The sequence below is a fragment of the Coniophora puteana genome (genome assembly GCF_000271625.1).
Source record: "Coniophora puteana RWD-64-598 SS2 unplaced genomic scaffold CONPUscaffold_8, whole genome shotgun sequence".
Classification (NCBI taxonomy): domain Eukaryota; kingdom Fungi; phylum Basidiomycota; class Agaricomycetes; order Boletales; family Coniophoraceae; genus Coniophora; species Coniophora puteana.
In genome coordinates this window covers 1,452,537-1,475,394 of record NW_006913060.1, presented here as the reverse complement: position 1 = coordinate 1,475,394, position 22,858 = coordinate 1,452,537, and the positions used below count along the sequence as shown (strand labels likewise).

The 22,858-nt window shown below is 53.7% G+C and overlaps 8 protein-coding genes across 8 annotated transcripts; 2 read left to right on the top strand and 6 right to left on the bottom strand.

Moving 5' to 3' along the window:
• Positions 1-278: 278 nt before the first annotated feature.
• CONPUDRAFT_155310 (ThiJ PfpI domain-containing protein) lies at positions 279-1,163 on the top strand (the record flags this gene model as incomplete). Its single annotated transcript, XM_007772050.1, has 3 exons — positions 279-349; positions 409-1,000; positions 1,068-1,163. 3 exons carry the CDS (start codon positions 279-281, stop codon positions 1,161-1,163), a joined length of 759 nt encoding a protein of 252 aa, XP_007770240.1.
• Positions 1,164-1,995: 832 nt separating this feature from the next.
• On the bottom strand, positions 1,996-3,031 carry CONPUDRAFT_145012 (uncharacterized protein; the record flags this gene model as incomplete). Its single annotated transcript, XM_007772049.1, has 1 exon — positions 1,996-3,031. Exon 1 carries the CDS (start codon positions 3,025-3,027, stop codon positions 1,996-1,998), a length of 1,032 nt encoding a protein of 343 aa, XP_007770239.1. The 5' UTR covers positions 3,028-3,031.
• Positions 3,032-3,931: 900 nt separating this feature from the next.
• CONPUDRAFT_166584 (uncharacterized protein) lies at positions 3,932-5,723 on the bottom strand (the record flags this gene model as incomplete). The annotated part of the gene is made up of 2 exons (XM_007772048.1): positions 3,932-5,463; positions 5,517-5,723. The coding sequence occupies 2 exons, from the start codon at positions 5,721-5,723 to the stop codon at positions 4,018-4,020; spliced, it is 1,653 nt and encodes a 550-aa protein (XP_007770238.1). The 3' UTR covers positions 3,932-4,017.
• Positions 5,724-5,894: 171 nt separating this feature from the next.
• CONPUDRAFT_166583 (uncharacterized protein) lies at positions 5,895-7,501 on the bottom strand (the record flags this gene model as incomplete). The annotated part of the gene is made up of 2 exons (XM_007772047.1): positions 5,895-7,232; positions 7,289-7,501. The coding sequence occupies 2 exons, from the start codon at positions 7,496-7,498 to the stop codon at positions 5,895-5,897; spliced, it is 1,548 nt and encodes a 515-aa protein (XP_007770237.1).
• A 259-nt stretch (positions 7,502-7,760) lies between these two features.
• On the bottom strand, positions 7,761-10,549 carry CONPUDRAFT_126359 (3-isopropylmalate dehydratase; the record flags this gene model as incomplete). The annotated part of the gene is made up of 9 exons (XM_007772046.1): positions 10,484-10,549; positions 10,392-10,433; positions 10,295-10,339; positions 10,172-10,237; positions 9,977-10,113; positions 9,881-9,918; positions 9,784-9,826; positions 8,234-9,728; positions 7,761-8,166 (listed from the first exon to the last, which is right to left on the bottom strand). The coding sequence occupies exons 1-9, from the start codon at positions 10,540-10,542 to the stop codon at positions 7,761-7,763; spliced, it is 2,331 nt and encodes a 776-aa protein (XP_007770236.1). The 5' UTR covers positions 10,543-10,549.
• Positions 10,550-11,156: 607 nt separating this feature from the next.
• CONPUDRAFT_106605 (alcohol oxidase) lies at positions 11,157-14,423 on the bottom strand. The gene is made up of 25 exons (XM_007772045.1): positions 14,286-14,423; positions 14,225-14,232; positions 14,071-14,170; positions 13,953-14,014; positions 13,859-13,902; positions 13,737-13,810; positions 13,614-13,683; positions 13,479-13,552; positions 13,364-13,422; positions 13,273-13,311; positions 13,205-13,216; positions 13,090-13,158; positions 12,866-13,038; positions 12,672-12,814; positions 12,547-12,625; positions 12,251-12,486; positions 12,121-12,194; positions 11,996-12,062; positions 11,874-11,948; positions 11,758-11,814; positions 11,670-11,702; positions 11,558-11,622; positions 11,428-11,500; positions 11,347-11,373; positions 11,157-11,298 (listed from the first exon to the last, which is right to left on the bottom strand). Exons 1-25 carry the CDS (start codon positions 14,344-14,346, stop codon positions 11,270-11,272), a joined length of 1,803 nt encoding a protein of 600 aa, XP_007770235.1. The 5' UTR covers positions 14,347-14,423; the 3' UTR covers positions 11,157-11,269.
• A 1,124-nt stretch (positions 14,424-15,547) lies between these two features.
• Positions 15,548-19,031, bottom strand: CONPUDRAFT_126354 (2-isopropylmalate synthase). The gene is made up of 8 exons (XM_007772044.1): positions 18,852-19,031; positions 18,613-18,795; positions 18,110-18,559; positions 17,748-18,047; positions 17,314-17,608; positions 16,855-17,244; positions 16,722-16,794; positions 15,548-16,671 (listed from the first exon to the last, which is right to left on the bottom strand). Exons 4-8 carry the CDS (start codon positions 17,756-17,758, stop codon positions 15,665-15,667), a joined length of 1,776 nt encoding a protein of 591 aa, XP_007770234.1. The 5' UTR covers positions 17,759-18,047; positions 18,110-18,559; positions 18,613-18,795; positions 18,852-19,031; the 3' UTR covers positions 15,548-15,664.
• A 767-nt stretch (positions 19,032-19,798) lies between these two features.
• Positions 19,799-22,453, top strand: CONPUDRAFT_106598 (uncharacterized protein). The gene is made up of 5 exons (XM_007772043.1): positions 19,799-20,102; positions 20,154-20,498; positions 20,546-20,750; positions 20,811-21,146; positions 21,250-22,453. The coding sequence occupies exons 1-5, from the start codon at positions 20,059-20,061 to the stop codon at positions 22,261-22,263; spliced, it is 1,944 nt and encodes a 647-aa protein (XP_007770233.1). The 5' UTR covers positions 19,799-20,058; the 3' UTR covers positions 22,264-22,453.
• The last annotated feature ends 405 nt before the right edge of the window (positions 22,454-22,858 follow it).

Genomic DNA, 22,858 nt, shown 5'->3' with positions numbered 1-22,858 from the left:
GCACGGCAGACCGGGCTGATAGGACCTTCGGCATGCTCACGCTCAACACGAACGAGCATCCAAACTTCAGTCAGCAATGGGATATGGATCAGCCTAGAGTGGGCCTCAGCGCGTCGCCGTTGCTGTACAACCGAGAGACCTATCAGACAACGGGTATAAAACATTGTTCGAATCTCTTCAGACTTGTCACTCATCCAATCGCTTTCTCCACAGCTCCTCTTATCTACCCAACCAAATAAATCTCCCTACCCCTCCTCACTTCACCTACCTAATCAAAAATGCCCGGCCGCAAGAGCGTTCTCTTCGTCTTCACCTCGGCCTCACGCGTCCTGAACGGTGACCCCACAGGGTAGGTCCCACAACCAACCTCGGTGTCGCTGCCCTTCGCTAACACTGAGTCGTTTGCAGCTGGTACCTCCCTGAGGCTGCTCACCCCTACTACGAAGTTGAGCCTCACCACGACATCGACTTCGCCGCAACCAAGGGCCCGAACCCGCCCATCGACGGTAACTCCGTCGTCCAGCTTCACTACGACGAGTACCAGCTCCGTTTCCTTGAGGACCCCGTCGTACAGAAGAAGCTCCGCGAGTGCAAGTATCTCAAAGACTGCAAGGCGTCCGACTACGACGCTATCTTCTACGTCGGCGGCCGTGGCCCCGCCATCGATCTCGCGACTGACCTCGACAACATCAAGCTCTGCAACGAAGTGCGTTCCTTCTCCCTCCTCGCTCCATCCCACCGGTTTGCTGACAAGATACGTGCTATGGTCGCACAGTTCTGGCAATCAGGCAAGATCGTCTCCGCCGTGTGCCACGGCCCGTGCGCACTCGTGAACGTCCAGAATGCGGATGGCACGTCGATCTACAAGGGCAAGAAGTACACCGGGTTCAGCAACGTCGAGGAGGAGCTCATCGGTGGTGTCACTGGTCTTCCCTTCCTCCTTGAGACCAAGTTCCAGATGGCCGGTGGTATCTATGTCAAGGCTGAGAAGCCCTGGCTCGTGCGTTCTCTCCCCTTTTTCTGTCGCTGATCAGACGCGCTGAAAATGTCTTTCCTTGAATCTATAGTCGAACGTTGTCCGCGACGGCAAGCTCATCACGGGCCAGAATCCTGCATCGGCCCAGGCCATCGGCAAGGCCCTCGCTGCCGCCCTCGCCGAGTAGACATACGATGTATCAGACAAACCAAAACCACGCATATACCTGTACACCTTCAAGCCATCCTGCATTTTAGACGTCATACCGTGTATGCAATTCAATAAACTTTCAATGTTACAAAATCTATATATACATTGCACCCAGCGAGCTTAGCTGTTTGCGTAAGTATCATAGCCTGTTAGGCATACATACGACATTGCTCTTGCAAGTACTGTAAGTATCGAAGCCGGTGAGGGCTACAACATGTACTCATACGAGTTCAAAGGTCACCATCGAAGTGGGGGAACCGAGTACCAATCGATTGCTAAAGAATATCGACGAAATGCGAGTATTTAAGTCTTCGAAAGCCCAACCTCGAGGTAAACTTGAACATGAAGTGGGCATTCGGCGATTGGGCGCAGCCACGATGTAACACTGTCTTACGAAAGGGGTCAAAGTCACATCACCAAAGTGGGAGAACCAACTGCAGATCGACTGCCGAGGACTATTCACAAATTTACGGTTCGAGCCATTCAAGAGATAAACCTGCAGTGAACATCAAGCCTACAAGTATTACTCTCGGCCCAAGCGCATGCCCGCTACGACCGTTGCACGTCTGGGAGGAAACAGTCACAGTCTCGTATGAGGGCTTTGAAGGTCTACTACTAGTTCTCGAGTAAAGAACCGTCCGCATCAATGGAATTTGTTTACGCGGAGCTGACTTTGGCGCAGATTGTAGGGAACTTTAAAGTGCGGAGTACTCGCGCTGCCGACACTGTAATCGTATTTATGCTGCAGACAGATAATCAAGAATAAGTTGGCAGGTAACATATACTGTACAGCAACCAGACTTACAACATCACGGTGTCGTTTTCAACGCATGCTTTCCCAGCAAATCGTTAACCTGGGCCCACGCTTTGATCCAAGCATACCAGCCATTAAACTGAACTTCACGTAAACAAGGAAGCATACGAAGGAGGTGGCCCGCTGCATAACCGGGGTCGTCAGCGTCAACTGGGCACCACATCACGTTAAGAGTTGTGATCTCCATATTCTGGACCTCAATGGGCGATTTGTCAAACTCCAGGTTAGATTCGCGTGTCGCATTTATGAACAGCGTTAACTGCCTCAGCGCCGTGCAATTGCGGAGAAGCATAGCAAGGCCCTTGAGCGTGACACTGATGACCGCTCCCGTGTCTTGTAGCTCGAAGTGACGCAACTTCGGGAATGCCAGGGACAGTTCTTCCAGCGAACCATCGTCAACTCTAAAACCGGAGACAAGTTCGAGAATGAGCTCTATGAGACCTTCGAACCTATATAGGGGCCGCAGCGTGGAAAGCTTTAGGACGCGACGACCACCTTCGCTAGTATAGCGCTGGTCGATGCTGAATCGGATGGAGCGGGTCGTGTTTTTGCTGAGACGTTCGGCCACGAGATCAATCATCTCTTCGGTCTCAGCCGCATCGACTATGTCACTTCCCTTGACGGCGAAGTCGAAGCTTTGAATCTGAGATAGACCCTCCAAACGAGACACAGTGGCTGTCACTCCATCTGGTCGGGAAGAGGTAACCTTGAGCTCTTCTAGGCGGGGGAACGAGACACTCCCTATGGGAACGGGCCCTTCTAACGTTTCTGCTCCTCCAGAATGTCGCAACGTCAACGATTTCAGCGAGGGGAACCGGGATATAGAAGCAAGCAGCCTCCAGGGGATAGGATAGGTGGGAAAGTTGAACTCCAGCGTGTTGAGATGGCTGAGGTTTTGAACGGCGTCCACCAATATATTAGTAAAGTCTTCTGATGATTCTGTAAGCTCGGACCCGGAGATATAAGTCAACTCCAAGTTGAAGGTCAACGATTGAAGGGATAAACTTGCGCGGCCCAGCACAAGCATGATGTGAGAAAAGTTGTAGGGGATGCAGAGGATACGGACATCAACCAAGCAAGGGCTGCACATCAGAGGAAGAAAAAATCGCGGCATGGAATTGATATTTTCCATGTTGAGAATCTTCACTTTTGGGAAGAAGGCGCCAGAACAGTAAAGGAATATGGAATTGAACACTTCATCATCAATCCAAAGGGTTTTATTATTCCATATAAAGTGCAGCTCGCGAACCCGACCGACATACTTCTGCAAGATTTGCCAGTCGCTCGGCAGCATGAAGCGTCGGAAACTCTGCGAATAGTGATTACCGGCCAAGCCAATATGTATTGCGAGAGGATCGTACCAGCATACCAGGACAGTCGTAACCTTCCTGACGGCTCGTTTGCCACAAGGTCTGGTGAAGGCACTTGAGAAAGCTGCCAAAGCAGGGGATGTACTCGTAAAGCGCATCCAAAGCAGGTTCCTCGAAATCTTTACATGTTTGAGCTACTGCTGAGAGCGTTCCTTTGTTGGATCGGCCGAGGAACGAGAAGATGTGGGTCCTGAGCTCGAGGACGCGAAGACAGGCGTGCATGGTGGTTGGGAAGAGGAATGCGTCGTGCACCGTGAGACACCCAACCTTGCGTGGTGCATGCGACGCGACGAAACACGCGGGCCGCAACATGTGGCTCACAGAGGGGCAAACCATGGAATCGGGCGACCTGACATAACGAGAGCTCCGCGATCAAGACCCTAGCTCTTGATTAACTCGGTCTGCGATGCACCATGGCTTCCTCCATGTCAGTTCTCAGACTCGTATAAAACATCTTCCATCATCGCAGTCTCACCCAAGGCGTCCGACGTGACCTTCCCCTAAGTAGTCATTGATGGAAGGCAACACGTACATCGGAAGCCCGAAAGTTTGTCAAGAAACCTTTGGTCATAATCAAGCGATTACTATCTCGCATAGGTGAGGGGCCATCCGACATTGATAAGCATAGTACACAAACAGCATCACGACTACGACGATGCCGAGTACGGATTTGTTTTTGCCGCGTGCTCTTCCAGCAGCCTGTTGACCTCTGCCCATCGTCCCAATCGTAAAGCCTGGCTGTAAGCTTCGTCCACACTTTCCTCATCGTCCTCCACAAACTTGGAATATTGCCTACGTTCTCCGTCCGCGTGGACATCTTCCTCATCCTCATCCGACCCAAATGGATTTCCCTCAAATACACCAGTTACGCAAGGGCAGCCTGATATGACCTGGCGCAGATAAGGCAGCATACGAAGGAGATGACGGACAGCATAAACAGCATCGTCGATGGGGCTGTCCATCACCTGTAAGACCGTGAGGTGCGTGTTCCAGGCGGCGATGGGTGCTTCGTCAAACCAGGCATTAGAGTCGGGTGTAACGTCTACGACCAGAGACAGCTGATCCAGCACCGGGCAGTTGCGAAGGAGCAAAGCAAAGCCCTTGAGCGTGACGCTGTTGACCGGACACATGCCCAGGAGCATGCCTAGCCGAAGACGACGTAATTTTGGAAACGCCAGGGACAGCTCGTCCAGACCGTTGTCGTCAACTGTCGGTCCGGTGATGAGATCTAAGACGAGCTCTGTGAGCTGTGAGAATCTGAAGAGAGGGGGAAGTGTGTCGAATTCCAGGACCATCTGGTCGGGATTACCGTCCTTTTCGGCGTCGCTTTCGGACTGGTCAAGGCGGATGGAGCGGACCGCATCCTTAGCAAGACGCCCTGCTAGGACATCAAGTAGTTCTTTAGTCACGTCGGTTGCATCTGAGACATTGGCATGAAAGCGTTGGACCTGGGACAGATCAGTTAATCCGGACACGATGTCTGACACCTGGTCAGGTAAGCCATTTATGATTTCGACGCTTTCTAACCGGGGGAGCGATGTGTCCTGTATTGGGAAAGACTCGTCCTGGACTTTATCGAGATCCAATACCAAAGACTTCAAAGAGGGGAGTCGGGTTATAGGGGAGAGGAGTCTCGGAAGAATGCGGAAGGTGGGTAAGAGGATATGCAGGTTTTCGAGGCGGACGAAAACTGCGACGGCATCCGACAGTACCGTGACTAGATCTCCATACATCTTCTCGTTGACCTCTTCTCGAAATTGGTACTCCATAGAGAAGAATAGCGAGCTGAGAGATGTACAATGGCACCCCAGCGAAGTCAGCCCATGCACTAGATTGGGGGGGATGTTGCTGACGCGGACGTCAACTACACGAGGGCCACATATCAGAGGCAAAGAGCTGAACAATGACGCGTAATTGGCGTCGGGGATATGCACAACCTTCAGATTGGGGAAGAGACCGCTTGAAGCGAAGAAAAAGACCCCCGAGAACGCGTCTGCATTGACGATGGTCCCGCCAGAGTGAAGCACACGAACGCGGCGAGCATGCTTCTGCAAGACCTTCCAATCATCCAAAAGCATGGCACGTCTGAAGTTCTGCGACCCGCGGTGAGATTCCGAGCAGAGGTGTCATTATGGATGAATCTCACCAGCATCCTCCCCGATTTTTCCCATAAGTCCTGGGGGAGGCACATGAGAAAGTTGCCAAAGGAGTGAACTTCATAGTAAAGCGCATTCAAAGCAGGTTCCTCAAAGGCTTTGCATGTTTGCGCGAGATGTGTGAGTGCAGCTGTAGACGGGCTGATGAACGAGATGATATGAGCAGTAAGCTCGGCGACCTGAAGACACGGGTGCATGGCAGTTGCAGTGAAAAACGCGTCGGACCGTGAGAAAGCAACTGGCGCGTCGCTTGACGCGTCGCGACACTTAACGTCTCGCGTAAAACAATCTGATTATCAGTCTCATCATGATGCAGCTACGTAACTAGTACATGACTTGAAGGCTTTCGGTATACAATATGTATGGCGCTATTTCAGCGTTGTAAACGGGTTCTTCGCTGCTGCATGCTCCCTCAGAAAGCTGTCGACCTCTGACCATCGCTCCAAAATGTCATCGTCGGTGGCACTTGCTTCAAAAGGACTATCATACACTACCTCGCGTAGGTTGGGGAGCATCCGAATCAAGTGACGGGCGGCGTAGCCAGAATCTTCGATCGGGGAGTTCATCACCTCGAGGTTCATGATATGCGTATTACGAACGTCGATAGGAGACGCGTCGAACTCCGCATTAGCTTCGGGTGTTACGTTTGTGACGAGTGATAGGGAGTCGAGGAAGGGGCAGTTGAGAAGGAGCACGGCTAACCCTTTCAAGGTGACGCCATTGAACTCGCCAGCCCCTACAAGGATGTTCAGATATAGGTGCTGTAACTTCGGAAACGCTAGAGACAGTTCCTCCAATGACGCGTCGTCTATCCTGGGACCGCCGAGAAGATCAAAGGCGAGCTCTTCCAGCTGCGAGAACTTGTAAAGTGGACTGAACATGCAAGCATCGAGAGGTCCTGAACTGTGCTTGACAGGTTCGTCGATATCTATTTCCTGATGAAAACGGATGGAGCGCATTCTTTCTTTGCAAAGACGTGTGGCCACAGTTTCTATCATCTTTGGTAGCTCATCTTTCTCCGGGAACTCCTGTAGAGTAGCCTTGAAGAGCGATACCCGAGACAGGCCGTCAAAACAGAGCATGCGCATGAAAGACGACACAAGGGCGGGACCAGTCGTGGCGATTTCCACGAATCTGAGTGCAGGGAATTGTATGCGCTCAACTTGATGCGCTGGTATAGGGTCCACTTGTTCCTCTAAAAGAGTGACAACAAGAGACTTCAGAGAGGGAAGCTGGGATAATGGGAGGATAGTATCGAAGAGAATGCCAGGGGTGGAAGGTACGAATATATAGAAGCGCTGGAGATGCGAGAAACTTGTAACGGCATCTGATAGTACTGTGGCAAATTCGGCCCATGTTTCTTCCTGCAATTCCTCATCAAGAAGCGGAGTGACATACAGCGACTTGAGGAAGGGGCACGCTCGACCAAGCAGCAGGAGAGCATGAAATAACTTATGAGGAAGCTCGTTAAGATCAGCATCAAGGACGTGAGGAGAGCAAAGTAAAGGCAGAGAAGCCATTGGAAACTCGGGGCTGTTGACAACGAGGGCCTTTAAGTTCGGGAACAGGTGCTCGGAACAGAAGAAAGACACGGCGGACAAGGCCTCCGCGTCGACCACTACGCGATCACATTGCACTTCGCGAACCCGATGAATGTGCTTCTTGAGTATGGTCCAATCCTTCATGAGCATGGAGCGATTGAAAGTCTGATGAGTAGTTAGAGTCAAAGCAGGGCACATAACGGGGCAGCGTGAGCTCTCACCAATCTATTCTCCCTTATCTCCCATAAGTCCCGGGGTAGGCATGTGAAGAACGTGCCTAGGCATGGTAGTTCGTAATAGAGCCCATCCAGAGCTGTGTCCTCGAATGCTTTACATGTCCGTGCGAGGCCTGAGAGCGTTCCTTTGTCGGATGTCCCGAGAAACGAGAAGATGTAGGTGGTGAGCTCAGGGACACGAAGGCATCCGTGCATGACTGTTCAAGCAACCTGGAAGAGTAAAAGACGCGTCTTGGATCGCGACACCCCCTTTTCCAGTAAGCCACGTGTCACATCACCAAACGTGCACTAGTGCCGCCTTGGTCATCAACAAGGTGTTGATACTGAATCGGTTGAGGTAGCTAATGAGATCGGTTTGTCCCGCTCTACGATATAAAAATCACCGGAAACACTCCATCCTGTTCGTACAACTATCCTAATACACTTAACCGATGTCCAAATGCCTTTACTAGAAATTCTACCAATCGGTGCTCCCGCTCGAAGCACTAGTAGGGATATCCACACGCTTCTTCTTAAACCCACCAAGCCACGGCTGGCTCCCCGCACGCTTCTGCTCAAACACGTCGATGTGTTCTTCGAGCTGAAGAGTCTGCCCGATCTCATCAACACCGGTGAGAAGCATGTCACGCCTCGATGCCTCCGTTGCGAACGACACCGCTGCGGTACCGTCCGCGCGTCCGACGCGACGGACCTCCTGCTTGCCGAGGTCGACCTCGAGCTCAAGGCCTTGCTCTGCGTCGCCTGCGAGCATGCGACAAGCGTCTTGTGGGAGGACGATGGCGAGCATACCGTTTTGCATCATGTTGTTGAAGAAGATCTCGCCAAAGGATGGGGCGATGATGCATCGGATGCCAAAGTCCTTGCTGTTCAGCGGATCGTCGTCGTCAGCTTACGAGGAAACAAAACGGGAAATAAGTTACGACGACTCACAAGCTCCACACAGCATGCTCGCGCGAACTTCCACAACCGAAGTTAACACCCGTAGAGACGATAATCTTGGCGCGTGTATACGGCTCGGTGTCGAGCACGAACGGCTCGCTGGGGAAGGTGACGCCAGGTTCTGGCTCGACGCCGGGGTGCTGCCGCTGGTAGTAGAATAAGCCCTTGGCGAGTCCTGTCCGCTTGAGTGTCTTGCAGAACTGCTTAGGGATAATCTGGTCCGTGTCGGTATTGGACAAGTGCATCGGCGCAGCAAGTCCACGGAGGACGACAAACGGCTCCATTGGCGTCGACCCAGTCGACTTCTGGGCGCCGTCAGCGGAATCCTCTTGAGCGGACTCGGACTCGGGGGCAGGCCAGCTAGGTATAGGAGCATCGTGGTGCACGCGAATGGCGGTCTTGGACGCGTTTGCGCCGGTCTGCTGCTCGAAGCTGACAGACAGAGGTGCAGCCCCGGCCTCGGCGCCAGGAAGCGTGAAGCTACGGACATCCGTGAGTTTGCCCGTGAGCGCAACTGCAGTGGCCATCGCAGGGCTCATGAGGTGCGTGCGTCCCCCGGGACCTTGGCGGCCCTCAAAGTTGCGGTTGCTCGTGCTAGCGCAGCGCTTCCCAGGGTCGAGCTGGTCGGCGTTCATGCCGACGCACATCGAACATCCCGCCTCTCGCCACTGGAATCCGGCACGCTGGAAGGCAGCCGCGATCCCTTCTGCCTCTGCCTGCTGTTTGATGAGCCCAGAGCCCGGAACGACCATGGCAAGCAAGTTTGGAGCAACACGTGCGTTCTCCCCAGCAGCAGCGAGAACTTTGGCAGCGGACCGCAGGTCCTCAATCCGACTGTTCGTGCACGAACCGATGAACACCTTATCGATAGCGATGTCCTGCATGCGCGTACCAGGCTCGAGACCCATGTACTTGAGCGCCCGCTCCGCGCTCTCGCGTCTCGCAGGATCTTCCATGGTCGCTGGGTCGGGAACAACGCCCGTGATGGGCGCAACGTGCTGCGGCGACGTACCCCACGTCACCGTCGGAGAGATGCTCGCCCCATCGATCGTGATCTCTATGTCGAAATTGGCGCCCTCATCGCTCGCAATCGACCGCCAGTACGCCTCCGCCTTATCCCACACCTCGCCCTTCGGCGCGAGCGGCCGGCCCTTGAGATACGAGAACGTGACATCGTCGGGCGCGATCATGCCCGCGCGTGCGCCAGCTTCAATGCTCATGTTGCAGATGCTCATGCGCGCCTCCATGCTCAGCGAGCGGATCACGGTGCCCGCGTACTCGATGACACAGCCAGAGGCGCCAGCGGTGCCGATCTGGCCGATGATGTGTAGAATAACATCTTTGGATGTGACGCCTTCCGCAAGGGTTCCCTCGACGTTAATGCGCATATTCTTGGACTTGCGCTGCCAGAGGGTCTGGGTGGCGAAGACGTGTTCGACCTCGGATGTGCCGATTCCAAAAGCGAGAGCGCCGAAGGCACCATGGGCTGTGCGTTTTGTGATGAGTACAGATCTCATCGTTACGTTGCACTCTATCCTTACTGGAAGTGTGCGAGTCGCCACAGACGCATGTAATGCCAGGAAGCTGGAGAGAACAGGTGTCAGTATCTCGTTCCGATGCGTTAGGTTGACCAGTTACCGTAAAGCCCTGTTCAGGGCCGATGACATGGACGATGCCTGTATATTCAAGATTAGCACTGAGGTATATGCCCCTTCTGTCCTGAACGCCACGTACCTTGCCGTCTGTCCTTGATACCAAAGTACGCTAGGCCGAAGTCCTTGACGTTTTTGTCCAGAGCCGCACACTGAGCGCGGGATTCCGGTTCTGGAACAAGGGAGTCGAGGCCAAGATGCTCCTCGCGAGGCGCTGTTCTGTAAAAACAGCAAGCAATCAGATTTCGCGATAACAGGTGCTCTCTCCTTGACGTACGGAACATTGTGATCTACCGTTGCGAGGGTGCAGTCGGGACGCCTCAAACGGCGGCCAGTATCTCGCCTTCACAAGAGTCGGCGTGAGGTTTACTATCCTAGGTGATATTGCTGAGGCACTCACAGACCCTCAAACGCCTGCGGGCTTGATACTTCGTGTACCAGATGACTGATGGAGACAGTCAATACAGGCGCCAGATCGCTTTTGAGAGGCAACTCACCGATCAATGTAAATCAAAGCCAGTCCACCCCCTTTGTCATGACTGTTTCAAAGTTGAGCTCAAGGCTTGCATGAGATAGTTTGGCAACTTACACGACATGATCGTCCCAGATCTTGTCGTATAGCGTTCTAGGGGTTGAAGAGGAAGACATGGTTGATTGCTAAAGACGGTCCAGGAGATCTCTCCAAAACGCGTGAGTCTTGTATATGTATCCCCCCCAGCAGAGTTCGGTACGCTGCCGGCCGAACGAGTTTGATGTCATCTAAAGTATGCACGGGGTCTAATCCGAGCAGAACACCCGACTTGCGTTTGGACGATGCGGTCTGAGAACATTCCATGGCCGGGCCGAACGTACCAGTCTTATGGTCCATGCCCTCTTTTTGCACAGTGATGAAAGCATGCATGGAAGAGGCGCGGCATCTAAAAGAGATGTAGGGATATCGCCGACTGTGGGATCCTTTGCATAAATGCTGTCTGGGTGTTAGCTCCGGGGATACGTCGCAGCTAAGAGCGTCATGAACCACTTTTATGTTGGAAGAATCGACGAGGAAAATGCACAGGAGACTTTAAGTAGACTTCCATCTAGACAGCTATTCATGATAGCAGACGCGATCAGAGAATGGTGTTGCAGGTCCAAGCCAGCGCGTCCGTCGACAGGCGCGTTTCGGCTCAAGCCGGACTACGCTAATTTTGCTCGTTGTGGCCCGTTTAGGTATTTGCCCCTATCTTGGGTGGTCTGTGATTATGCAGCGAACCAGCAATCTTGGAAAATGTCTTTCAGATTACCGTTGACATTAGACAAAAGGGGGTTCATATGAACAGTACATGGAAGAAAATTGTCATAACAAGAAAGCCGAAATTAGGACCATTCGAGGACGTCACAACGTGTTCTTGATGATCTCCGCTCCTATGAAAAGGTTAGCGACATGATCGTGCACGGAAATCAAAAGCTTACCATACGATCCAATGGCGTATGCCAAGCCTAAGGAATGGATAGTCAGCGATACCGTTGGATAAAGCAGTGAAACATCCGTACTTAAAGTATGGGCAGCAAGGTGCAGTGGGATAACCGACAAATCTGCCACACGAATGTTCGACGTGCCATATACCTACGGATAGAACACGGATAAGACGGTGCATGTTGAGAAGAAGGGACCAGGATAAACCTTGAGGTTGCTATCTACCACTCCTCCCTTCTCGTGGGGAAGCATAGACAAGCTACCAATGGTGTCTGTTTGGGTCAGTCAGGATGCCGGTATCGGGGAAGGATTCGCATACGGAAAGTAGTTGAAGCATAATTCTTGATGAATTCTAGGAGAAAAGGCAGTCAAATATCTATCGAAACCGTTCGTAAGAAGGACCCAACCTCCTAGCTTAGAATCACTGTCGACGTCTACTCCAGGATTAATCTCCGGATTCTCTTCTAGATAGCGTTGCATGAGAGGTTTAGATATGTCAAGCATGTTGGAGAAGACAACGTACTCAGCAAGTCCCGGAGAGGCGCAGTCTTGCTCATCTTCCGCGCAAACTTGCAAAGTTCGACAAACGTCTGCAAATCTAAACCGCTATGAGACGATAAGGAACGTAAAGCTAGATAAAGTTACCCAAGTCGTGTTCGAAGTAGTGAGGATCAAATTCGGGGTCTTTGGCAGGGTCGGAGGATATTGCGTGCTACACCGGATTTCACTCCCATTAGCTGATACGCAGAGATGGAAGCGATTAGGCTCACGATTGTGCCCCTCGAAAAAGGATGGTTAAGGCAGAACAACAACGTGAAGTACTTCTTTCCTGGAACAGGCGGGTCTGCAAAGCGCAACCATCGTCAGTCTCGCCGCCTGCATAGTTAATGACAGTCGAACTTGGGAATGTCAAGAATCCCGGTGTCAGAACAACCTCGCATGGCGCACAGCCATTGTCAAGGCGTTCGAGCTGAATTTTGTATTGCTCCTTCAGGCCTTCCGGATAACTTGACCAATTGTCGGCTACTTTCTTCTTCGCTGCATCGTACAACTCCTTGGCTCTATCCGAGATCTTGGCCATTGGTGCAAACACGAAGCCAGTTATCCCAAGCGTATGACTGCCTTCCTCTAGTTTACTGCAAGTTCGCATCGAGTATCAGCGCGGTCATGCATATAAGCAGAGGAGGAACGCGTACTGGAGTCGAGCTTGTTCCGCGAGCTGGGAGGGGTCTCGAAGCGCGTCCATCGTGATATCATCCACGCCATCCGCCAGCTCTGCAACAGCATTAGCTCTAGGACTAGTAGACAAACCATTCCTTACCGAATGACATTCCAGAGAACATGTGCTCTTGAATGTTCTCTCCGACTCCAGGCAGATCGAGCTTGACAGGGACGCCAATCGACCCCAGTACCTCCCTTCTCCCAACCCCGGACAACTCCAAGATTTGGGGCGATTTCAGGGCACTGAGCAGTACCGGATCAGTAGGGATCTGGGTCCGATGAGCAAAGACGTACCCGGCGCTCAACACCGCTTCCTTCCCAACCTTAACCACATGTATCCGACCGTCGTACGAGAATTCTACACCATCTGCCTTCAGCTTGTCGCCTGTCGACGTGACTAGTCTCGTCACATACGCGCGTGTCAGCACGCGGAAGTTTGGACGATCCTTGTATTTCTCGTAAAATGCCTAGAGGATGACTGCTAAGAGCTGCGTAGTCTCATGAGAGTTCAGACTGACCGTCACCGAGTAGCTTCGTGTGTAATCCTCATGGTTGATGGATTTAGGCGCAAAGTACACGCCATTCGTCTGGAGACGTGAGCTTTATATCCCATTGAAGCACTCGTATACTTACGTCTCCTCCCATCTTCAGTTAAAGTCGCATCAGAGAGACACCTCCGTAATATATCGCAAATAGCTTACTGGAGCAGGGGCAGGCTGTATGCCCAGATTGAGAGCTGTCTACACGAGTTTCATGAGCAAACCTATCTGACGAAGGACGACGTGGCTGTACCTGATATGCATAACGCTCTGGTCGGGTGATAGTCGCGCAATGATACAGCTTTACGGGTCCTGTTTGGGCCTTAGCGTACTATACGAGGCTTTATCCATCCGTCACATGAACTTACCCTCCTTCCCAAGGTTGTAGTGATCGAAGTTCAGCCCATGGGCAGCAACAGACTTTGCCAAAGGTGGATGGTATCTGCCAATGGGGCTAATCAGCAATCGTCGTTCGTTGTATTGAGAATAGTTAGCTCACCTACCCTTCAATAGCATGTAAATGTCTTTCAAAGTTCGCCCAGTTCCAGCCTGGGTTTCCCAGCCGTTCCCAATCTACGTCACACCGATAAGCTATGACTCAAAAGTCCTCGGGTGAAGATGCTAACCGTCAACCTCTTGAACAGATGGCTTCGTCCAACACATGAAATTGATAGCTGAGCTGCCGCCCAGGACTTTTCCTCTGTAAATCTCGTTAGCGCGAGTCATACTGACAAGAATTAGCAATTACCTGTTCCAATCGACTTGTCGACCATTGCTGAACTTTTGAGGTGTCTGAAAGTGAAGGTGAATGATAGGGGCTAGAAGACGGACGTGTCTCTCACCGTTTTGAAGCTCCAATCGTACTCTTCTTGACCGAAGTGAACGCCGTACTGACCGGGAAGAACTGACCCAAGGTGATGCTGTCAGCCTGCGTAGGGATGGAAAACGCCAAACACCTACGAATCTTTGGATCATCGACACTGACCTCCCCAGCATCCAGCACAAGTACGCTCAGGTTAGGATTGTCGCTCAGTTTGGCCGCAAGGCAGAGTCCTGCAGTCTATGCTCCTTCTCTCAGAGTTCCTTTGTGATATACGCAAGCGGTAACACTCACTCCGCCGCCTGAGAGAACATAATTAGTCTCGCGAACAACTTGTAGTTACGACCTAACTCACCAACAACCACGATATCAAACATCTGACCTGACACATCGTTGATAGTAGCGTTCCCGGGCATGTTGATTAATAACAAAGTAAAGTGGCAGAGTCTCGAGATGCCCAGCCCCCGCCGTCCCCAGATATAAGCGGCGTCGGTGGTCTAGAAGAGGGCCGGTAATTTAGGCGCATGTCACCTCACGGTGGCACTGAGCCCGAGAACACCGGTAGACACGAGTGCCTTGAGCAATGCGTTACCCCTTGAAGGTAGGCCCGCCAGCTCGAAGGGGAATTACAGGGTGTTCCCCGCAGTTGGATGACTGAGGACGTGTGGCCGGTAAGGTAGCAGGTCTACCACGCCAATCTCCATGCGGCCCTGGGCGGAACATCTTTGTACGCTATGCAGAGAGCATAGGGTAAGGAATCTAAGGTTGCGTTGTAGGTCAGCTACGGTCCACGAACGGGACCATGTATAATTGCAAACAACAGAGAAAAGAGGCTATATCAGACAAAGAAGCCCCCGATGAAGTAACCTCAACTCCGGAAACATTGCACTGCGAAGGGGAGATTCACCGTGCCCACCCTGCCAGACTCGACATTCATCCTTATCTCCTCTATAGTCCGATTCATGGCTCGCGAAGTCAGAGACAGTTGGTGTCGCGATCGTGAGCACAGAGCACACTGCATCACATCATCCTGCATCCTGTAGATGCAAAATGGAGGGTCTGCTCACAATGACATCTTGATCTACCTATCCCTCCATGCCTGACCTCCGACCGCGAGATCTTCACGAAGAGCATGACAGGTAGGAGCAGTTATTGGTGAGAAGGCTATTTTACAATCATCTTGATCTTGTGCTTCAGCTTCGACGCTGGACACTGGGTCCACCGTGCTTGGGCAGGTAAGTCAAGGAAAGAAGGAGAGAACCATGTAAAGCACAGCGAAGTCGCGAGATTGCGAACACTCAGGCCTCAGGAACCAGGTCGCCGTTATGTCACCACAGAAAGCAGAGGAAGGGATGTCCAGCGTAGCTTGGACTCAACATGTGGCGGAGGTGGTGTAAGAGATAGACGCGCAAGTTCATCAGCGTTGCAGGACGCGTAGAGCGCGTCGAAGGCAGTGAATCCACTCAATAGGGGTGGCTGTGCATTCGGACCGGTTCGGACCGAATGCGTTCTTAGCCCCTATTCCCTTGTGTTGCGCAGAGTCGTGCTCTTGAGTTGTCCATGCAAGCAAAGCAAAAGGGACGAAGAGTGTGTCTATATAGCATGAAGAGCATACATCCCATATGGCCATAGTGTGAGGATACAGAGATCCTTTTTGTGCAATAAAAATACAATGTAAAGGGTATGAGGTCCGTTTGCCTATCGTACACCAAAAAATACAGTCCATCCGAGCCTCTAAAACCCCTTCCTGCAGCAGCCCATCTCCGCTGACACCTGGTCCAGCGCAACGTTGCTCGCGCTTACAATCGCCCGTGCCGTCGCCTCCTCGATGCAGCACCCCACGCCCACGCCCCACCAGCCCGCCTGGCTGCCTGCCGTCTCCTTCTCGAGGCCTAGCCGCACATACCCCGCCGCACCGCGCCCCTCCGCGAGCGGCTCGATGTACTTGGCCATAACCACAAACTCGACCGCGAGCGTCCGCGCAAGCGCATACCCGATCGCACTGTGCACCTCGTCCGCGCGCCCGCACACCGCGTCGTCCCGGTGGTCCACCGACAGCGTGCCCTCGAACCGCACAGGCTCGTCCGGGCCCTCCTGGAACGTCGTGAAGCTGTCGAGCGCCACGCGGCTCGCGATCTCGACCGGTCTGTCGAGCTCCTCGACCTTGGCAGGCGGCGAGAAGTGGTACTTGTGGCAGAACGCCGCGATGATCTCCGAGACGGCGAGCTCGCGGCCCTCGGTGTCGCACATGTTCTGCACGGTCTTGTAGAAGTCGGCCTGCATCGGGCGCGGGATCGTGAAGCGGAAGGCCTGCTCGAGGAGGTAGGTGATGCCGCCTCTGCCGGACTGCGAGTTGATGCGCACGGGGCGGTAGACGAAGCCGAAGTCGCTTGGGTCCACCGGGAGATAGGGCACGCGCCACTTCTGCGCTGGGTTCTCCGCCCGCCGGACGAGACCCTTGCGAATCCCGTCTTGGTGCCCGCCTGAGAAGGCGGTGAAGACGAGGCTACCGGAGTAGGGGTGTCGTGGGTGGACGGGCAGAGCTGTGAGTCTGCTTATGGATTCTACGATCTTGCCCAGGTCGCTGAAGTCGAGATGTGGGGGTATGCCTTGCGTGTATAGGTTCAGGGCGAGGATGATGAGGTCGACATTTCCTGTCCGCTCGCCGTTGCCGAGTAGGCACCCATCTACGCGGTCCGCACCAGCCAGGAGACCGAGCTCCGTGGCAGATACAGCAGTTCCTAGGTAGCTTGTTAGAACGTTGCTCAACATATAGCATAAATGTCTTTACCTCGATCATTGTGAGCATGCAAGCATACCAGAACTTCTTCCCGCTTGGGAATATTTCGGCAGAAGTACTCTACCTAAAAACACCACAAGTAAGTCACTCGTTGAAACTCCACTTTGAATGACAGAAGATATACCTGATCAGCAAAATGATTCGCCGGCGCACACTCAACCGTGCTCGGCAAATTAAAGATAATCTTCGTCGGACTCGGACCATGCGAGTCCCACGCGTCCTTGATGCGCGAGCACACGTCGATCACAAAGTCGGGCTCGGACTGCGTGAAGCCCTCGATGCCGTAGCACAGCTGGAACACCGTCCCGTATATGCGCTCGTACTCGATCGCGAGCGCGCGCACGACGTGCGTGTGCTCGACGGCGAGCTTGATGATGTCCTCCTTGGTGCTCTGGAACACGATGTCCCGGAAAATCGGCGCCGTCGCGTTGTACAGCTGCACGATGACGCGCTTCGCGCCGCGGATCGCGTCGAACGTGCGCGAGATGCAGTCGCGCCGCGCGGGGGTCATCACCTGCGACGACGACGGCCGTATTTGGTCAGCCCCACGCACTGCAACTCGAATTTAATCGTGGCCGCTCACCTGGATAGCGACGCCGTCCGGTATCCGCTTCTCCTCGATAAGCCGCCGCACGAACGTGAACTCGGTCTCGCTCGCGGGCGGAAACGCCACCTCGATCTCCTTGAAGCCAACGGAGACGAGCAGATCGAACAGCTCAAGCTTCTGCTCGACGTTCATCGGCGTCTGCAGCGCCTGGTTCCCGTCGCGCAGGTCCGTCGAGAGCCATATCGGCGCCTTGCGCGTCACCTGAGTCGGCCACGTCCGGTCTGGGATGTCGATCGGCTCGTAGCCATCGTACTTCTCGGAGGGGTCCTTTCTGTGCGCCGCGACGCGTCCCGATCCGCGTGTGCGTGGATAAGGGACAGGCAGGGCAAAGAAGAACGAAGAACGAAGAAGACAGGAACCAGTCAGTTATAGTTCGGACGGACGTTCATCGGACGTTTCGGACGACTTACAGCATGGGCATGGTGCACTACCAGGCGGTTCGTACGGAATGACGGTACAACGCCTCGTTCGGAGAAGATATAAGTACTACCAACCTGAACGGCGCCTTAATCGGCTCCCCACCTTCGCAAGCTCGTCAAAGCTGAATAGTCTCCCTTCATACTGAAGGAGCTGAGATATGCCAGGCCGCCGCTGGAGGAAAATAAGTGGCCGTTTATGGGTTCAAGCATATTTCCCTTCGAGTCGAGTCTTTGATGAATTCTTTGCGAAGGTGCCAGTGAGTCCTTCCACATGGGGTCAGTGACAGCATGCTTGAGGTGAAGAAGCGCTTTCAGGGTCGTTCTGCAATGAAACAAAATCAATATGTTCTTACCACCGAGTGTTGGCGTTTAAGTACGACATGCTAGCATCGCCATGGCGCTCTAACGTCCACCTATGGGTTGAAGAGGATTCGAATGCACCAGGTATGGTCTCAGCGCGTCTGAGTGCTAAGAATAGTCTCCCATATGTGGCTAGAAACATTTGACTAGCCGCCGACCCACAAAGAAAAGTCGAGGGCTACGTTGACCCAAGGAAGACGCAGACGGTAGAACGCCGGACAGCAGGCTTGAGAACGAAGTGTTCGCGACCTTATGCTCCAATCATTAATGACGCAAGTGATAGCGAGCTCTCGGGAAAAGGCGAATGGCATACTTTTTGACGGTTCGCCGAGCAAGGCGTCAAGACATAACGCGTACATAGAATTGGCAGGGCACGGCATCTCTAATGGACGCCAATGGAAGCACTTCTGAGCGGTGTGGGAGAACCAACACGCGATTGACAGCTGGAACGAATGATAAGTCGTTGAACTTTCCGTGCATCGGAGTGCATACACACCTCGAGTGATGTTTTTCTACAGCAAGCTAGGGTAGGCCCAACGTTCCGAAGGCAGAAGGCAAGACTGGAACGTGTAATGAAGGATTAAGGGTGCGAGCCTATCATCGCTCGAAGTCAGTGGTGTCGAAATGATCTGCATGAATGATTGGAATCGTCGGACAAGGGAAGGTACCTTTCGGAGCGCTTGCATTCTTCCTGTCAGTTCGGGGTTGTGGTAACAGCTTGACGTGCTTGCTTACCACGAATCCTTTGTACAGCTGGGATGGTATACCCAAGCATAAGTCATTGCAGGAGACGCGGATCGCAGACCTGACGCCATCTTCCGACCCCAGTTTCGTGCGATGCGCCCACTGCCCGAGATGTCGATGATACACAGCTAGCTTGTTGCTGACTTTTGGTTCTATCAAGTCCAATCTTGCCGGACCGATGTGGTGGGGTAAGACAAATGTTCGCCGAGATTATGAGCTCTATCCGTGTTCGCCAGGGAAGTGTGACGCGTATGATGCGGCGAACGAGTGAGTGAACGGTAGAACCAAGCGGTGAAAACGGACGGAGGTCTACGGAGATTTCCGAAGTCGAGCCCGACGCGCTTCCGGCTCGCTCATTGCATGATCATTTGCCTTTGTTGGTATGCTACCGCAATGTCAAGAGAATCCAGAACTGAGTACAGTGGACTCTAGCACATCCTCACCCAAAGGGAAGGTGGTTAGCCTCTGGAACAAGGTAAGCGGTCGCGAGGCCTCTTTAGTACCGTCCATCCGACTGAGTGGCCCACGGATCAGCGACTCAGCGCTCACCAGCAATTATCTGTGCACAAAACTCCACAGCCATGCCAGAAGCGATGCCGGCAGAAGCCTCCAGAAGCTCGAGCCACACGTGTCTGCGGTTGCAGCTCTGCTCATGTGAGAGGCAACGCAACGCAGTGGGAGCAAAAGTTGAGCCAAAATGACAGCGCACAATTAAACGAGTAGCTCGTCATTATAGCAAAAGAACATTAAATCTAGCCCAAAATGTTTAGGCGACGTCATCCGATGCATTTCCCGCGCACTCGGACTGCGCCTCGCCGAGCACAGAATGGCTTGTAGACTGTCCAACTTCACGAAAATCCTGTAGTGAACATTGGACAACGTTTGTCTGACCGAGACATGGGATCTGATTGGAAAGTAGCGCAGAGAGTGGACGGAAGATGGTGATGGGATCAGGCGATGTACCACGGCGGGTTCCAATTAGCGACTAGGGTCGTTCTATAATTCAAGCAGCTTACCCACGAGCCTCGTCGACATGCCAATTTCAAAACGTTTTGGACGGAAATGAAACCTCGACTTATCACTAGCTTTTTCGTCTCAACGACCCGCTCAACTCTATCCAAACACCCGCCCGCCGCCCAACTTCTCGCTCTCGTCGAGTGTCCAGTGTGTCTGGGTCCACCTGTAGCTGTAGCTGCCCATGGGGAAGCCTAACCCAGTCGTCGTCGTCACGGGTGCGAACGGGTGCGTGCCCCACTCTCATCCTTTTCTTATCGCTGACCCGTGGCGGAGTAGGGGTGTAGGTTTTGGCATATGCCGACGTCTGCTCATACAGCTGTGCTACGCCGTCCCCCCGGACGCATCCATTGACCGCACCCTCCCCAGGCCCCAGTCCCACTGGCTCTCCGCATGCGAGAACGTCACCCTCGTCCTCGCCTGTCGCAACGTGGAGAGTGCCAAGCGCGCCCGTCAGAGGCTCTTGAAGGCGCTCGACAAGGAGGCGTTCCGCCAGCGCAAGTTCAAACCCCGGGGCTCGACGCGCGCCGAGCGCATCCGCCAGAACGTCGACATCCGGGTGCACCACCTCGATTTGACCGTCGCATCCAGCGTGCTGGAGTTCGCGGAGTGGCTTCAGCAGATGTGAGTCCCAGCTGCATTTCTCGACCCAGTGACTCACTTGCCAGCAGATGTCCGTACGTCTCGCATCTGATCTGCAATGCCGCCATGGCTCCTCTCGACGACCATCAGGGCGCGCGCCGGGCTGCACGGCATCAGCGGGACGACACATGCCCGGCGACCGTCCCAGAGATCATGGCCCAGCAATCAGGCGAGAAGAGCGCAGATGGACTCGGACTCGTGTGGCAGTGTAATCTATTCGGCCACTACATGCTCGTGAGTACAGCAATACCCCACACTCCCACCCATCTCACCTCTGCGTAACCATTCTCGCAGTACCGCGCTCTTAGCCCGCTTTTCTCGGTCTACTCCCAGAAAACGGGGCAGTCGCCCCGCATCATCTGGATGTCGACGATGACGTCGCGTGCAGACGACTACGACGCGGACGACTGGCAGCTCCTGCGCACGAAGAAGCCCTACCTGCATTCCAAGTACCAAATGGAGCTCGTTGCGAACTACTTCAACCTCGAGCCGCGCAAGAACCCCCTTGAAGCATTCACGTTCCCGCAGCCTAGGCACTTTGTCGTGCAGCCCGGCGTCGTGCTCACGAAACTGTACTCGCTCAACGGCTCGGGTTTGCGCGCGGCGACGCGCTCTGCGACCGTGTTCCTGGTGAGTTATCTGTTCCACGTACCTCTCTTTCTTCTACCATTTCGTCGTCCATTTTCGGGTAACTGACGAAAGCTCCTCGTCCTTTTTATTCCAAATATAACAGGCCCGCCTCTTCGGCTCGCACAACCACCCGCGCACCACATGCAAAGCCGCCATCTCCGCCGTGCACGCCGCACTCGTCGAGCTCCCAATGTGCACACAGTCGAGCACGTCCGCCGTGGTCGAGCGCTCGGCGGTGCCAGGCATCAAGCTGCACTCACGCTCGCCGATGTTCGGCAAGGCGTACGTCGACATCAGCGAGTACCCCGGCGGGTGGTCCGTAGCCGAGGCGTGCAAGGCGCGGGACCTGGTGGGGCGCTGCGACGAGCTGTATGATGCGCTGGTGAGGGGGCTGCATAAGACGAAGTTGATTGGGGATGTTGATGAGTGGGATTCGGCGTTTCGAGGGAATGCGAAGGCGGGGGGAGGGGGAGGGGGAGGTGGGGGGTTGGAGTCGGAGTTGGAGTCGAGCGGGGACGAGAGCTCGAGGCTTGAGTCGGATGAGGGGTCTGTGGGGTCGAGGGAGGATACTGTTTTGCATCTCGACGAGGACGAGGGCGGGGTGCGGCGGGTGTCTGGTGGCGAATCGGTATCGACGCATTGCAGCTCGTTGGACCCGGACTCGGACTCGGCGACGGAAACCTTCAATAGCACGAGCCAAGATCTGATCGAGACGGTCGGCCGCGCGTCGCTCGATCCCGCCGAGATTGAGCTGCCTCCGAGTCTCGCGACGTCTGTTTGTTTCTCAAGCGCGCTGAATTCTCGCGAGGGGACGCCTCGGTCTTCGGTCGACACGCAAATAACAATTGGCACTCTACACCTGTCGGTCCTCGAGAGCTCTCGGGATGAGGCTCGGCATTCGATTCCTGAGGCTGAATCTGACGCTGGATCTTTGGCGCTTGACGACGGTGCTCACGCTACCGCGGTTCTTGAGGACTCCGAGGACGAGGGCGAGGACGGGATGCAACCATCAGTTATTACTAGTTCCGACAGGGCATCCTACAATGATGGACCTGAGCAGCTCGAATCCACTCAGGACGTCTCTAACCCCGAGCACACTACCTCACCAGCACCCTAACACGCCGTGCACCCATCACACATCATGGTTCACCTCCACGCAGAGAACCGCACTATTTTAATCGCTATTTATCACACACATCCTACAGTATGTTCACGGGTGGACATAGCTTCTTCCGTTCTTTCACCACTAGTTTCTCCTCTCTTCTCTTCTCCGACTCTTCTCCGACTCTTCTCTGGTCTAATCCTCCCCTCCTACTCTTCGAGATTCTCATTCTATCACTGAGCCTCGTCAAAGCGGTTTCGTTCCCTACTACTATGGATTTTTCTTTTCAATTTCTATTTCAGTTCAGCTTCGTTATGTATATTACTTACAAGCAAGTACTAGAGTAGGGGGTGTACGTATGTTTCTAATCGGGTTTGATCAATCATGTCTATAGGGAATTCAAAAGGGTCTTTGAAAGCTCGCAATGTATATGTTTATGGACTTGCAATGCCAGTGCGTTTGATTTCTCGGTCTCGTCGAGAATCGAGTTGTAACGTAGTAAGTTGCGTCGGGGTTGTAAGTCCCGGAAGTCGCGTTTTGCGCGTCCAGCCGCTCAACTTCAAGGTTGATATCACGCGTTTACATATCTCTGTCACCATCTACCTCGCGA